General features: G+C 37.5%; 1 protein-coding gene across 2 annotated transcripts in view; it reads right to left on the reverse strand.

Moving 5' to 3' along the window:
• Positions 1-15,153, reverse strand: part of LOC148013979 (agamous-like MADS-box protein MADS2) — a 76,241-nt gene extending 61,088 nt beyond the window's left edge. For both annotated transcript variants that reach the window (XM_087666432.1, XM_087666431.1), the window contains exon 1: positions 14,220-15,153. In XM_087666432.1, coding sequence (XP_087522558.1) covers positions 14,220-14,605 — 386 coding nt within the window. In that variant the 5' untranslated portion in view covers positions 14,606-15,153. The remainder of the gene's footprint in view (positions 1-14,219) is intronic.
• Between the last annotated feature and the right edge of the window lie 2,480 nt (positions 15,154-17,633).

A 17,633-nucleotide genomic window follows, 5' to 3' on the forward strand; every position in this document is an offset into this window, starting at 1 on the left:
ATATTGATCACGAACAATTCTATGACTTGGAGGATGGGTTTCCCTTTGACCCACGCGGTGATCCATCATAGCTACTTGATTTAAAATCCCACCCAAATCCCACTTCCCTTTGCTCGATCTCCTTGGACACTTGGACGGGTTCTCGAAGACCTGAGCACCCTTCACATTCAAGGTAGTATCAATGGAAAGCATGTCTTTATCCTTGTGGATAGTGGAAGCACTCGCAGTTTTGTCAATAAATTAGCCATTGATCAGTTGAAATGCACCCCTATGGCATTACACGAGCCCTTGAAGGCCTGAGTAGCAAATGGAGAAGAAAAAATCAGCACACATGTATGTCCTGCAATTCCCTTTTGCTTGGCTAAAAATTATGTAGCACTGGTTGATCTGATTTCCCTAGATATGGGCCCCATTGATGTTGTCTTGGGCTATGATTGATTGAAACAATTGGAAAATTTTGCCATAGAATTATCTTAGCTCTACATGGAGTTTATGATGCATGGATAGCTTATCCACCTAGAGGGAGTTCAAGATCATGCTGATTTTGAGCTCATCACACCAAAGAAACTCAAAAGGGAGTTTAAGAAATGCTCACAAATCTTTTTCTTGCAATTGAATAAGGACAACCCCGATCAGCCCTCTGTAGTATCTAATGATTCAACCTTGCAAGCCTTACTTGATGAATACAATGATCTATTTCACATGCCTACAACCCTCCCTCTTAAGAGACAAGTAGACCACCCACTTAACATAGAACCCGATTCCAAGCCACTAAACAAGCCTCCTTACAAACTCTTCAAGCATGAAGAGGTTGCAAAGAAAGTCAAGAAGTTATTAGAGATGGGTTTCATTGAGCTAAGTTCTTCCCCCTATGCATCCCTTGTCTGATAAGTCAAGAAGAAAGATGGCTCCTTTTGCATGTGCATTGATTAGAGAGACTTGAACAAAATCACGATGAAGAACCACTACCCCATCCCACTGATTTTGATGACTTGCTGGATGAGTTAAAAGGAGCATGTTTTTTTTACTAAGATTGACTTGCGCTCTAGGTACCATCAAATTCATATGAGGGAGGGAGATGAGATGAAAATGGCATTTAGGACTGATCGTGGACTTTATCATTTTCTAGTGATGCCTTTTGGGTTCACTAACACCCCCACTACATTTCAAAGCCTCATGAAAAAAGTCCTACAACCTTTTCCATTCAAGTTTGTACTTGTTTTCTTTGATGACATCCTCATTTACAGTAAGTCATCCAAGGAGCACTTGACACATGTCAGTAGGGTATTCGACATATTGAGAGAGCATCAACTCTTTGCTAAGGAGAGAAAATGCACCTTTATGCAAACATCTGTAGAGTACTTGGGACACATTGTGAGCAAAAATGGCATACAAGCTGACCCAAAGAAGATAAAATGTGTTAGAGACTAGCCCACTCCTTCCACCACCACTTCCTTGAGTGGCTTCCTTGGTCTCTCTTCATCCTACAAGTGCTTCATTAAGCACTATGGGAGCATTGCAGCACCTTTAACTGATCACTTAAAAAAGAAGTCATTCTTTTGGGATGCCACTGCGGATCATAGCGTCAAGCAGTTAAAGGATAAAGTCAATTTAGGCTCCATCCTTGTTTTCCTGCACTTCTCTAAGCTATTTACCAAGTGGTCAGGGTATTTGTGTAGTATTGTTGCAAGAGCATGGTGTGATTGCATTTGAGAAACCCAAACTTAATGAGAAGGAGATGCAAATGAATGTGTATGACCAGGAGATGTTGGACATCCTCCATGCAATCAAGAAATGGCACCACTATTTGTATGGCAACCACTTCCAGGCTAAAAGTGACAACCAAGTCCTTCACTATTTCATGCCTCAGTCCACTTTGACTCCTAAGCAAAGGCGATGGGTGGCAATCTTACAAAACTATGACTTTGACATTTCGCATACTTGGGGCAATGATAATATTGTGGCTAATTCACTTTCTTGAATGTGGGCATGCAGAGTATCCTCTATATTTGAATTGCATAGTGATTGGGTTGAAGAGCTTCAAGAGGCTTACTTGTTAGATGATCACTTCAGCCACATATTTCAAAAACTATAGCATGGGGTCATGGCTGAAAACTCCCAATATCAGCTCAAGCATGGCCTTATTTGGTCCCACAGCAAGATTGTCATCCCCCATACCTCCCCCTTCACGTACAAGATCATGGAAGAGATGCATTCTTGCCCCGCTGTTGGTCACTTGGGTGTTTTCAAAACATATGACAGGATTTCCAAGAGTTTTCATTGGAAAGGCTTATGGAGGGATGTCAAGGACTTTGTGACCAAATGTATTCCATGCCAACAGAACAAGGACAGTACACTCAAGGCCACTGGCCTCTTATAGCCTCTCCCTATCCTTGGGAAGTGGACTCACATCAAAGTGTGACTTTATCACTAGCCTTCTCGCAACCAAGAAAGGGTGAAATAGTATATATGTGGTAGTTGATCACCTCACCAAAGCTACCCACTTTATCCCCACTAAGATCCAATACATTGCCTCTCAGGTGGCCACTTAGTTTATATAAAATATCTTTAAGTTGCATGGCTTGCCACAAGTCATAGTACATGATTGGGATGCAAAGTTAATGAGCAACTTCTGGCAAATAGTTTTCACCTCCATGGGGACCAAGCTTGCTCCATCCACTACATACCACCCTCAGACTAATGGCTAGACTAAAAGAGTGAACAAATGGCTTGCGACATATTTGAGGCACTTTTTCCATGATGTACAGCACAGTTGGGATACTGGCTCCACTTGGCTGAGTTTACATATAATAACTCCACGCACTCTAGTATTGGAGTTTTCCCTTTTGAGGCCTTATATGGGTATAAGGTTCCCCTCCCCACAGTCTTATTTAATGATAAGATCAATCCTCAAAGTCAGGCTGAGTTGGATTGCATGCAAGCTTTACTTCAGTAATGTAAAATGAACCTTCAAAATGCCAAAATACACATGAAACTCTATGCTGATGAGAAACAAAGGTATTTGGAATTTCAAGAAGGGGAATTAGTCCTTTTGAAAGTGCCTAAGTCCCGCTACTCGACTCTCAAAGAGGGCAATAGTAACAAGCTGGCCCACCGCTTCTATGGCCCATATCGGATCTTGAAGCAGGTTGGTCACTTGGCCTACCAATTAGAACTCTCCCCTACCATCAAAATCCACAATGTGTTCCATGTCAACCAGCTGAAACCCTTTGTAGGCTCCTCAATGGACTATGTGGAAGAACTTCCCCTCATAGATAAAGAAGGTATCACTTAGTATATTCCTTAAGCAATCATTGGGTAGTGAGATAAGCACTTATGATTCCCGATCCATTAAGGAATACCTCATCAAATGACAAGGCCTACCCTTGAAAGAAGCCTCCTAGCGCCCATCAACCATTGTCAATGAATTCCCCTACCTCCATGGGGCCCAACAGCTAAAAGGCTAACCGATCATGCCCCAATGGATCACCCTCTCTGCCTGTAGATGGCACACTGTTTTAGAACAGTTTTCTACTTAGTCAAATCTCAAGCATGTGCATCCTACATAGATTGAAATTGGTACTCGTCATAAGTTGTGTTTCGATATGTGGTACGCCCTATTTGGAGCAGCCTATCAAAAGTTATGACTTGTTTACTTCAGCAAGCCACTGGTCTTGGGGATAGCATATTTTCCCTAGTCTCTACCCACCCAATTTTCATTGTGAAAGGGCTCAGAGTAGTGCTCTACAACCCTCCCTTAGCCCACCCATCACTCCCCTCTACTTCTTGTTTTTTAGGGAAAAAACCTTCAGGGTGGGGATGGATTGTAACAAGCGGGATAAACACCGACTAGAGTTTAGACACTCAATCACACTGATTGAGGTATATAAAGTGTAAGAACCCCAGATTAGGTTAACCAGTTATTATCAAGATCATACTCTTCACCTTCGTCTCCTGCTTCCATGGCTTCCTCCTTCCTTCTCTCCTCTTTTCTCTCTTTCTCTCTCTTCTTCTAGTCTTGTTCCTTCTTCTTGCTCTCTTTCTCTCTCTTCAACTCTTTTCCTCTCTACTCTTAGCTTCTTTCATTATAGCGATCACATCCATATCCTTAATTGAATATGCCAAGTTAGTGTGATACTCTTATCTTGAGTTTCTTAAGTTTCTAAATCTTCTAGGTAAACCTTGAGGTTGAGTGAAGGTGCCAAGTTACTAATAAAATGGCACCGAAGAGTATTTGGCTAAGGTTATAAAACAAATCTCAATAAGTGGATTGAAGTTTATTATTTCTAATATAAGTTAGCTCTTAAAGAACCACAAATCCAATCAACAAAAGGTCTTGGTGATGAGTGAATTTATATATGCATGTCAAAAAATATAAAATGACTAAAAAACATTGTTTCATGGAATTTTCTATACGTAAACTTGCAAGCTCACTGTTAAAAGGAAACATCCAAGGATATTAGAATTACTTAATGAGGTGGTCTATTAATGTTAATAGCTTATGTTTAAAACAAGAAGTGATAACATTACCAAGACATTGATTACAAATTGATTTAACTAATCTAGTAACATACTACACACTTTCTAGGATTTTTCTAAAGCCTAGATGTCTCCATATGTTAAAAACACTCATAAGTAGTAACATTACCAATACATTGATTACAAATCTATTTTACTAACTTAGTAACCTACTATACACCCACTAGGGTTTTGCAAAAGCCTACTTGTCTCCATACTAACTTTCCAGAAACCTTGCTATGATAGCCAAGATTTCATTTAAGCAAGTGTTTCAACTATCACAAAGTTACATATGATGGTATCCATCTGCAAGTTACCACTATCACTTTCAATTTCTTAGTTGGCCTATAAGCATCTAAATAATATTTCATTGATTTTTATAGGCCATGATTAATGAGAAATTGCCATCGATTATTTATGGATTGGAAATATTGCTATAGCCTTTGATACCAGTTGGGTATTAGGTTTAGGACTTATAGGTTTGACCTTGGCCCAAAATCACATTCTTAGTAGAATAGGTCGTAAACCAACCTCTTCCAGGAAACAAACAACTAGTTTCTTATTGTATAATCAATTTTGTTTGTTAACACTTCATATGTTGCCATGTGAATCTCTATTTAGTTTAATTATAGTACATGGTGTATATGTGGATAAGTTCTTACGAGTATTATTTTTATCATTGTACTTATCAAAAATTACATAATGGAATGACATTGTTTACTATGAGAAAGATGGAAATCATAAATATTAAAATGGGGACCTACAAAATCATATGCTATTGTATAGAGTACACAAAAAAGCATATGAAGAAAACAAGAGATAAGGTTCCACTGAGGGAGAGAAGGAAAATGAGAAAAACAAAGAGAATAATTATGAGCATCATAGTACTTCTACATGGATATCCTGGATTGGACCTATCATGACTGTGGTATATTTGTAGTTAATATTGAATTTATGGTATATCTTTCCCCATATCTTACTTCAAACCAAGTCTTGTGGGAAATGAAATCTCTCATGCAAAATGATTTATCATTAAGTTTTATCATAACATGATGTGCTAAATTTAAATGACATTTTGAACATGTGTAATTATTAGACAATCCAATATCTTCTATCCATTGCCCAAAAGACTAATAATCACTTAAATTATGGCATTAGCGCTTCAGTTTTTGGTTAGTTAGGGAGTCAATGAGAGATACCATAAACAAGAGACATGATGGTAGTAAAAGCACATGCATGTGGCATGCCATCACTCCAATACATGTATATTATAGGGGTAGGCATACATTAATGGTCGAAGGAGGGGAAGCACACAAACAAGTATAAACTGATGGCATTGAGCTGATGGTTATCTCCAAGTGGCAACAGATACCTAGGACATGGTACTAATAACTAATCAAGTATGAATCAAATGAAGTGCAAAGGGCTATTGCTATGGAGGCTTACACACACACACACACACACACACACATATAAACCTTGAATATGAAGAAGAGTTGAAGCTTTTTATTGGGGGAGAGTTACATATATACATACATAAACACACACACACACACACATTGATTTATGCCAATATGAACTGGAGAATAATCTAGAGTCTTAAATCCTTGTATGCAAAAGAATCACAAGTAAGTTATATATCTAAGATACTTTGTAGGTTTTCATATAATGATTCAAACTCTATTACTCTTTCAGTTTTTCAAGTCATATATGAATCAAACCTATCATTTCTTATTGCAATGATTTCCTTAATCAACAAGTGAGAACACAAAAGAAGATTGAAAGAGCAAGAGAGGAAGAATAAGGAAGAAAGAGAGGAAGTGGAGAAGAGGAAGAACACTACATACTACTTTGTTTTCTTATTATAAGTTGCTACTATGCGTATTAGTATAAGCTAACACTACACAGATGAGAAGGTACAATGTTTCATGGACGATATGGATCTAAGTCCATGTAGCAATTCATTGTGTTTCCACATAAGTTCTCATATTATTTACATGTAGATCCAAAGAGGCCAGCACATAGCATATAGAATCGATGTGCTCTCGGAGGGATTTTTGTCGAAACGTCATATCCATCAAGGATCAGAGATAGAAGGAAGTAGATATAGGAGATGGAAGAGAAGAAAAAGAATAAACAAGAGGTAAACACGATAAAGACAAAGCACAATGAATTGAATCAATATTTATTGACAAAACCTGGAATCCCTTGTCTGGCACTACTCAAAAGCAATCTCCAAGCATTAGATCTCCTAGAGCTCCCTCGTAGACCAAAAACGTGCATCAAAACAACAGCTTCTTCTCTGTTGCTCAAAACCCAAATATGATGGTTCCCTTGGCTTTGAAAGGGGGGTAAAAATACAAGACACTTGCTCAGGGGTCTCCCAGATCACTTCTTCTTTTTCTTCAAAGTGTTGTTCTATAACTGTCAACTGCGATCACCACGCACGTGATTTCACCCATCTTTCTTTTTTATGAAAAATCCCTTAACTGGTTGAAAAAGAAACTTGCTTTTTGCATGTTATCCTAATCTAAAAGCTTTCCTAACTTTTTAGGATTTTATTTTACAATAAATAATATTAAAAATAGGCTAAAATTGTCCAAATTCTAGTATTTTTGGACCATCTATGTCACAGAAACTAGCACTAATGACTCAGATCACATTGACTCTCTTGATCAATAAAAAAGTCAGATGATGCACTCCAGAGTTTTTCACATCGTGTCCATGTAGTGGCACGACAGTGCTCATGATCACTAGCTCTATAATTCTTTGAGTTTTTCAAGTCACATATGAATCAAATCTATGACCTTTCATTGCAATGATGTGTCTTAATAATTGCGAAGCAAGAGCACAAAAGGAAATTGAAAGAGAAAGAGAGGAAGAGTAAGCGAGAAAGGGAGAAAGAGAGAAAAAGAATAAGAGGAAGAATGCCACATACTACTCTGTTTTCTTGTTACAAGTTGTTTGTTACATAATGCTCTATTTTCTAATAAATTACTTGTTATATACTGTTATGTTTTCTCATTACAAGTTGCTACTAGACTTATCAGTATGAGCTAGATTAGAATATACGATCTTTCGTGGCTATTATGGATCTTTTGTCCACATGGAAACTCATTATGTTTTCACATCAATTGTTACAATATTTACATGTAGAGCCAAAGAGGTTAGCTCATAGTCTATAGATTCAATTCACTCATGATCAATGCTCCTCAAGTTCATGCAACTATGATGGGTCCAAACCTTGTGGAGACATCACTATCTTGCTAGCTTGACAAAATGCAACTCAGTGCTCCATCCTCCCCTTGACCTTGCAAGCCCATAGGCCACCACACAATTATTCAGCCCCTCAATCTATCAGGCCACTACATTTACATTCTACCATGGACTCTCATCATTGTTTATCTATGCTTGCACCACTAGGGGGATAAACAATGAATTTGTAAGAGCATAGGTTGGTAGCTTGTTGGTAGATTTCCATATTTGTTGAAAACATTCCAAAGCCTACCGCCTACTACACTCTAACCAATATCTTTTTCCCTCCTAGACTAATCCCCTTGCTAAACCCCATCTTCTGTTGCCATCTTCTCCATGCCTCATGAGGATAACCTTGATATGATTGTTGGGCCTAGTGACATATAGAGCCTAGTAGGTTGAGATCATCCCTCCTTGTCCGAGACCACTAGAACCTGAAAGTTGAAGAGACCCATGACATCTCTTAGCATGTCATACTTGATTACAATCATATAGGATAGTTGGTCATGTTTAATGATAAAGGAAAGAGACTCATTGCCTAGTTACACAAGCTTCTACTAGCACATATGTACCACCATAACATCATAGAGAAATATAAATACAAAGAAATATTTCTCAAATATTATATCCTTCACACTTTTGTATGATGTATTTCCATAGTCACATCTTGCTTATCAATTTTCAAATGATTATATGTAGACACATACAGAAATATATACCTCATCTTTATTCTAAGGAGGTATGTGATGCGTATAACAATGGATTAGGAAGGCTCAGATGACTTGATCAAATCCGTGGAAGAAGTTTCAAAATGGCATAAAGAAAGAAAGATCCTAATAAGGGGAGTTGGAAAAAGGGGGCAATCCACACATGAGCTACAATAGGCTTGTCATCGCATCTTGGAAGCAATGCTTATGCCTCCTTCAAGGTGAACTTTAAAAGTTTCATGATTTAGTTTGTTAATATTCTAGATTTGGATTCTATAAGTCATTTCAATATTCTATCTATTTATTTACATATCCATTTTGTGAATATTGTTTTTCTAATATAGCTACACTAGAGATTCAATAACCAAGTTGGAGAAAAAGAGCATGTAGCATGCCTTGGCATCATGTGGCTTACGGAGAGGCTACAAGCATGGGGAGGAGAAATAACTTATTATTATATATAACAAAATTGTATTTTATATTTCATTCAAGAGTTGTTATTATCTATCCTTTTTTGTTATGTAGTACTAGGACAAGGAGGATTTACATGAGGCATGGTGCCATTTTTGAATAAGTGTAAGATGAATAGGTAACCTGTTAAAACACTTGAGATCTCCAAAGTAATGTTCTAGGAGGATGGACAGCCATCACATGAGCAAATGATGGGTTTGGAAATATCAAGTGACTTGATCAAAACCAATGGAAATAGATTAACAATGACACAAAGGAAAATCCCAACAAGTGAATGCAATAAAAGGGAGAAGCACGAGTGCCAATCGCAACACGCTCATCATCACATCTTGGAAGTAGTGGGGCTAGACCTTCTTAGAGGTGAACCTTGTAAATGTTATGCTTTACTTTTTTATATATTCTAGATTTGGATTTTATAAGTCACTTCTATATTCTATTTATTTAAAATTCATTTCAATGCTCTATCTATTCATTTAATATTCATTATATATCTATTACCTTTTCTATATGAATATACTAAAAGTTAAACAACTATGTTGGAGAAAGAGGGTGTGATGCACCATGGGATTATACAGCTTGTGGAGATGTTATGGACACAAGGAGGAGAGGTAGCTGATTACTATATACTAACAAGCTTGTGTTTTATGCTTCATTGAAGAGTTCTTATTACCTATCTTTGTTCTTATTGTGTAGCCTTGGGTTGATGAGGATGAGATCTTCAATTGGGAATCTCATTATTCTCCACTATATAGATATCTAGTTCTATCATTAAGAGTTATAGTTTTATATAGGCATCTTGTTATATCCTTTGGAGATGTATCTTGGATTGATAAATATTTATGTACTTTCTAGTATGGTTGTTGTGTTATATTCAAATGCATCATTTATATTTATATGGTAGTCCATATATGATAGGATAATAGATATGGACAATAAGTATCATATTCTTAAAGGGCTAAATCCCTGCTATATACTATCTTCTATGCACTTGTCGATCAATACAATAGTCAATCTATCTTCTCTACACTCACTCATCAACATAAGCATAAATATATTTTCTCTACAATAAATTTAAAAAAATGTTGGAATATGCATAAAAAAGCTATCAGAGTACTTAAATATTCACATCATTATTTAGCCATATGCATTATTTCAATGGCTCTTCCAATGTATATTCTAACATATATTTTCCCATTATCATTTTGACAAACATACTAGTGCAGAGGCCTAATATTTTAAACCATTTTTACTTGTATTTGTGTCAAAATTTTTGAATATACATCCTTCACATGTTGTAGTGAAAATTCTTGATCTACCAAGGGAGGATCTAAGGAAGACAATGAGGCCCTAGAGAAACTTGATTTACCTCATTCAAAAGAGAGAAAGAAAGGTTGAGAAAACATGAGAAGGCACAACTAAAGGCTAATGAACTTGAAATCAAAGCAAAAATGCATGGTAAGGAACTAGTCAAGAAGCTTACACTATGAAAGCTTGAAGCATCATGTCTATGCTTTACCACAAGTGATGAAGAGAGTTAGAGTTTTGACTCATACACCTACAAGATGTTTACATGAGTAGTGATATCCTTAGCATGCAAAGCTATCAAGTCCTTTTAGATGTTGGTGCCAAGGTGCCACCATGCCACCACTTCATAATTTTCTCAAAACTCATTTGGAAGGAGTGGAAGAATCAAGATGTATGATAGTTGTGAAACTAATGATAGACCAAGAAGCCATCACAATCATCTCTATGTATGAATCTAACATTTCAACAAATAATGGGCGAAAATGGGCTTTTCTAAAGCATCAAATTGGACGCATGCAAGTCATGTTCTCAAGTGATTGAAATGTAACACTAAGTGGAGGGGAAGAATACCAAGGATTAGGTACCATTATGAACAAGTAGAGTGTATATTGGGTAGCTCCAACGATCAAGCTTTGATTACTTGATGTCACATTAGACATCACATCATCAACAATTCCTTTCTTCACTTACCATCGTAAGTGAAAGGGAGAGATAGGGAGGGTGATGCAACACGATTGATTTTATAATGAAACATGGTAGTTGGTGCATGCTCCTATAGTATTAAGGAAAATACCATTTTCCAGTAAGTAATACAAGAGAATCATGACCTAGTTTTCACAATATGTTGTCAAAACTTAAACAAAAGTAAGCACTACATAGTCATTGTTTAAAGGATCTCTTGTAAGATCTAAAAGTTAGAATACCACACTATCTATTGATTTTCTTATAAGGTGTCAAATTTAAAATTTTCTAAGATTGTATCTTTACCTATTGGTAATTGACTATTTTATATCCATACTTTCTAGTGCCAAAACTCTTCAACATTGGCAAATGCCTACATCTAGTAGCACTATTTAAAACCAGAATACTAGTAAATACTTCAATAAACACATGAACCAACCACAAATTCTAAAAGTATAAAAGTGATTTACCTTAGCATATACATATATTCCCTTGGATATAACATAATGTTCAAAAGCACAACCACATGTACCATAACACACAAGATAACTAAAACAAGTGGACCACTCAAGCATTACTTAAATTTTTTAATAGTATAGCAATCAACCTAAGCCTTTTATCCATTGTCCATAACTCCTCCTCAAGCCACAATATGAGGACTAGGTGAAAGCATAGCTAGGTGGTACCAAAATTCCACTATTTTGGTGGTTAGAATGGGCTAAATAATTACGAGTCAATAAGTTTATGGCCTATTATGTTAACATTGATGAATTCTAACATTATTAACATGAACCCTCAATGGAAACATACCACATTACTAGCATGTAAATATTATTACAACAACCATACCTATGTCATATCCTCACCATACCCTTTTTTTGTACAAATTAACCTCTCTTGCATTGGCTCCCTCCATATCTTTGATATAAATGTTTCATTTACCATGTCTAAACTAGACCTATTCTCAAGGATAATATATGCTTGAATATATAAACTATAAGTGTCATTTTGATTTAACATTGTTTCTATATGCAATCACTCCACTTCTATTTAAGGCTTACAACTTTGAGATTTTGTTCAACAATGCAAAGAAGGTGTTACCTCATATCAAATTGCAAATTTTATAATATATCAATATCAAATACTAATGCTATCATTACTGATTGAATTTACTTGACTTTCCTAATCAAAAAGTAACGAAGAATAGATATAAGAGACATGGTATTATCAATAATATCATTAAAAATGGATGTAAATTAAGTTTTATCATGTAGAGGTGCAAAGTAATGGACAATTAAGGGCAAAGACAAAAAATATGCATGCTTGCATTGCTGCGTGAAAATGCTTAACCATGGACATGTCACTATAGGCAAACAAACTTGAGAAGTAGCATAAATACCATTTGTTTTACTTTTCAATACTTGCCTACAATAAGAGTCATGTTAATGGATGGAAATCCTAAGTAGTAATTCACATGTTTGCCAGAAGTTTTTATCACTTAGTTCTAAAGTGCATTCCTATTGTAGAAAGTGTGGTCTTGCTTACAAGATTTGAGGTCTTATTGTAGTATTTGTGACCCTGACTGGAATTTTAAGTAATTGGCAGTATTTTTGCCACTTTGCAATGAAAAGGAACCTTAGTAAAGAGAAAAATATAGGAGATGTGAAAAGGGGAGAAAAAACATAATGTGAGGAGAGGAAAACATGTAACAAGTGATTGAGATTTTTGTGGAGCTGTACAACAAAATCCGCTACTGCAATTTCTATGTTCTTTGATAACAAGGAGGATTTGCTTATAGCTTCTCGTTTCTTTTCTCTTGCCATAGAAAATTTAGTGAGTGTAATCTTTTGTTTGAGATATCATTGTCGGTGAGAGAGATAGTAGGAAGACTCTCTGACATCATTGATGGTGTATGTCACATATTAGAGGTCTCTCATCAAGGAGAAAATGAGAGTAAGAATTTTAGTGTTTAAGAGATTTATGTGTTGCAAAGGCTATGTACTACTATTAAAGCTTGAGTATGCTACTTGAGTCAATGAAGAATTTGAAGAATTTACAATAGCAAAAGTAATAAAATTGTAGGTTTCTTTGGAAATGGAAAGACTTTCTTGCATATACATATTTAATACTTACATAGTCTAAAATTTTACATCTCTTGAAGTTCTACAGATTTTAAAGCTTTATAGTGCTTTATTAGGGAAGAACATCCTAAAATATATGCATTTTCACACTTAGATACAAGTCTAGAATTTTAAGGGCAATTCATTATTCGCAGTCTTGCAATCCCCACACACCACTCTGCAGTGAGTTTTGAAGCTTCGTAGCGTTTGCCAAGGAATAATATGCTAAAATATATGCATTTGCACATTGAATATATATTTGAAATTTAGAAAAGAAGTTTGCTACCCACAACCCTATAGTCTCTGCAGCAGTGCTTGCAACTCCACATCAAGTTTGCAACTTCTAAAATTAAGAAACCTATAAATGTGAAAATTTGGATTGCTAAAAGGCTAGATTGAGCTCTCAATGGACAAAAAGTGATACATGGAACCTTGTTTTGCTTTCTATGGTGTTGATTCAAGCACTTTTGTTATGAGAGATTCTTGTCTTTTTCCTTGTGGTGTTGACTTGGGAGTCATTAAAGGCTGACCACCCAATCTACCCACCAATATGACCTTATATTTTCAAGTGGATGTGGTTGGACGATGTTCCAAGGTTTTTATCCTTAAGGGCCGAATGAGTGATCACTTACATCAATAAACCAACCGGTGACATCTACAATTATGTACATTTAATGCCAAATGATTAGTTGTCGCATATCTCACGTCACAACATAAACCCTAGTTGACACTACTATTGGCGTGTGAAGATTTTGCTAGGCCTAGTTGCGTTTTAATCCATGTACAATAATTCTAGTCTTGTCCACTTATGTATTGTCTTATGATTCATGTATAGAGCCTCTTAGAGTATTGGAGAACGTCTATCCATATCAAGCTAGATTAGAAGGTTGGACGCAATCATTAGCCTAGTCTTTGGACGTTAAGTCGAGGTAGGACTGGAGAACAACATAGCCCTAATTTTGTAAATAACAAAGACTTGCGTGTGAAGTAACTAATGCAGGGTTAAAGAACAACTTGGCCTTACTGTTGCAAACAGAAATAGCTCTACAATTGGGGTGCCCGCATAGAAGCACTGATCGTGAGCTTGACAGAGCAATATTTGACTGCTGTTTGATTAGAAAAGGCAGTGTTACGCTAGCGAGGCTGTGGACACGATGCGCACCTGGTGTTGCAGAAGTGGTAGAGCCTGCCGGTAGCGGAGAAGATGATGACCGCCACGTGCGCGTCGCAGAGGATGGAGAGCTCCCGAGCCTTCTTGAGGAGGCCGCGCCGGCGCTTGCAGAAGGTGACCTGGCGGCTGCTAGGGTTGGGGATGCGCCGGATCTGGATCTTCCCGCGGGGCACGGCCACGGCGGCTTGCACAGCCGGCTGCACTGCAAGCTCGTGATGCACAGCTCCATCATCGCCAGCAGCATTTCTAGTCATGAACGCATGATCAGCTCTTTCTGCTTGCCCTCCTGCTTCTGCGCCATTTATCCTCTCTTCATCGGCATCCCCGTTGAGGTTAAGCCGCTTGTGACGGTCGTCGGCGCTGTGTTTGATATTCATGACGTTTCTGATCAGAGGAAGACCAGACGGGAGCTGCAGCTCTGCGCTTCCGGCGTGCGTTCTTGGCCACTCATAGAAAGGTACTGAAATGGTGGCTGGTGGCCAGGATTCTGCTTCACAATATCAGAGAAAATGTTAGAGTTGGTCTCATGATGATAGTGTGGAGGAGGAGGAGTCGGTAGATGGCTGGAAATCGGACAATTAGATGCGTCCGGCGAGCCGATGAGCGGGTTTTAGGTGTGGATTGAAACGAGGATAAGGCTAATTAGGAAATGCCGTGGGTGCATGCCGGGGAGGGAACTTCAAGAGAGAGGATGAAAATTGAATCAACTACTGGCAGCTCACCCTATCAGGCTCTGTGACGGCCGGGGCGAGAGAGAGAGGGAGAGGGTGAGGGAGAGGGAGAGAGACGAGAGGGAGAGGGAGAGGGAGAGGGAGAGGGCGAGGGCGAGGGCGAGGGCGAGAAGCAGGCCGTAGAGTTGTGGTTGGTGTACTCGCGTACATCTTCTACCACACACGATGCGGAGCTTTACCAGAGAGCCTTACAAGCCCCCCCAAACATCAATGCCAGAGATGATTTCTATAGGCATGATAGCTTTCAAATACTTAGAACCGTGATCACGCCTATGAAAGCTACATATTTCAGCCTTTGACAGCCTCCATGCACTACTACAAACGGCTTCATATCAACCTACAATGGCAAACTCGGTGCCACATCTAACTCGTGAACAATGTTATCAAGTTGGTTGTAATTACGTTGAACAGCGTTTTTGGTTGTGATTAGGTTGTTGAATTAGCTTATGTTCAAAGCAGAGTTAGGGCTGGCGATAAATGATCCAAATGTCATCATTGTGTTAAATTGGCTTGACTAAAACCTCCAACTTATATTTTAAAATGCCATGAGAAGTAAGCTACTATAACATTGGTGGAGCATGCCAAACACAATATATATAGTTTATTTTATGCCTAAGACAATCTAGCTTTCGGCATCCTCTGCTCCTAGTACTATGGCCATCTACATCTACCACCTTTGTGTCTTCATCCAATTTTTTCTATGCACCACCTTTCATTAAAAAGGCATGCCAAAGGCAAACATGCCATTGACTAAAGTTTTAAAGAATATTGTCACAAATCCATTTGCACTAAGTCATGATTTCTCTAGGCCTTTTTACATGCTAGCTATTGTGATAAACAAATGTTATTTATAAGAGATTATCCTTACATGAGCCAAGCAAAATTACTTATCTGCATTTAAACATGTTATCTTGGAGAAAGAGTATGAGAAGGCAACTTGGAAAAGCTTCAATGCCAACAGCAGAAAAAGTAACCTAGATCTTCTCATTGATTTCAAATGGCAAATCTTAGTGGCTATCGAATGGTATAATATTCACATTGGACATGTAGTCTTCAAGCTTTATTCCTAAACTTTATCCTAACATCATTCTCTTGGGACATCCACTTCATGGTTCACCAAAATCATGGAATGTGCAAAGTCTATAAATGGAAATTTCTTTGCTGGGACATATTTGTCTCTTATTATCACAAAGATGTTTTTAGACCACCCAACCGCTTTATTCTTTATTTGGACAAAAGCAAACACAAAAGCTATAGCATGCTTATTGTAAAATCGGGCTATTCTTTAGCTTTGAGATAAATAAATTTATAAATACATGCCTTGTGAAGCACTCACACAAGGCATGGGGAGAGATTGTACCCAATTGGTTTTTTTGCCTCATGTCATGCAAGTCTATCTTCTTGCTTTTTGAGCTTAATAGAGTTCTTTTGTTCTTGGGGACCTTTCGATGCTCGCTACATATGCATCCAACATCCGATTTGTGCACCACTTATAGAACTCCTAGACCCATTCCTTGGTGACATCACCACTCTCACAATCATTCTTAGTCAAGAGGACACCCCTTAAGTAGAGCACATATACCATAACAACTACTATCATGGAACCCATCAACCACAACCCATACCTTTATCCCCACCCCATCATCCATTGTCAAAGAAACACGAGAGATAATTTTAAGGCACAAATGTATAATGCAAAAGTGGTATGAGATCCATTAAAAAAGCATTTTTAGTGGAAAATCTATCGATCATGGATCAAGGAGTTGGAGTTTTCATAAATGCATCTCAATGTCTCGAATCCAATGGAAGTGTTCGTTTATCGATTGAAGTTTGTTTGATTGTAAGGATTGGAATTATGAAGTATCTATGTGATCGGAAGTCGAAAAGCAAGGGATGGAAGCCAAGCTAATAGATTTCAATGCCAAGAAGTTACCCATCCACTCGAATAGCAAATATGAGGTCATTTGTCCTTTCATTCGACTCGAATCCACTCGTGGGATAGTGTGAACGTACAGAAGTGAGCTGGTTATTTTAATGGTTAAAGAATTATTGATTAAAAGAAGCATGCAACCTCAAAAATTTGTCGAGAGAGGAGAGGGGGAAATTTTTTTTGCACCCCAATTTTGGGAGTTTTCTTGGCATTAGGCATCCTCCTCTTGGGTTGAGTTCTTGCAATTTTTCACTTCCAATTGCTCTAGACCGCATGTGATTTTGTGCACTCTATGAAATGTTCAAATTTTAGTATTTATTTCTCATTTTTCTCTCTCACCATAAATGCTATTCACATGGAATGAGAGGGTAGGGGGAATGGGTGCCAGTTCATGACGAGATGTGAGGAATGGTACAAAAAGAAGCGAAAAGGAGATGTCAAACAGCTATAAAAGAGAATTTGTGGCTTTTCAAATCTAAAAATTAAAAATACTCATAATTAATACTTAAGTAAATGATAAAAATCATAAAAATGGATATTTTGATTAAATTTTTAGTTTTTATGTAAAAAATTTACAATAAGCTAGGTAGATATGTATCGATGTATGGTGAAGGTAGGGGATGGGGATTTGCCTTAGTCTACCTTCATTTTTATGTGAAAATGCCTATTGACCACTTTTCTATATGAAAAAATGATATAAAATATCCTCTTAAACAGGTACAGGATTGCAAAACCTAAGCGGTA

The sequence above is a fragment of the Lygodium microphyllum genome, chromosome 25, assembly GCF_053477565.2.
Source record: "Lygodium microphyllum isolate KBCC chromosome 25, Lygodium_microphyllum_v1.1.10, whole genome shotgun sequence".
NCBI lineage: Eukaryota > Viridiplantae > Streptophyta > Polypodiopsida > Schizaeales > Lygodiaceae > Lygodium > Lygodium microphyllum.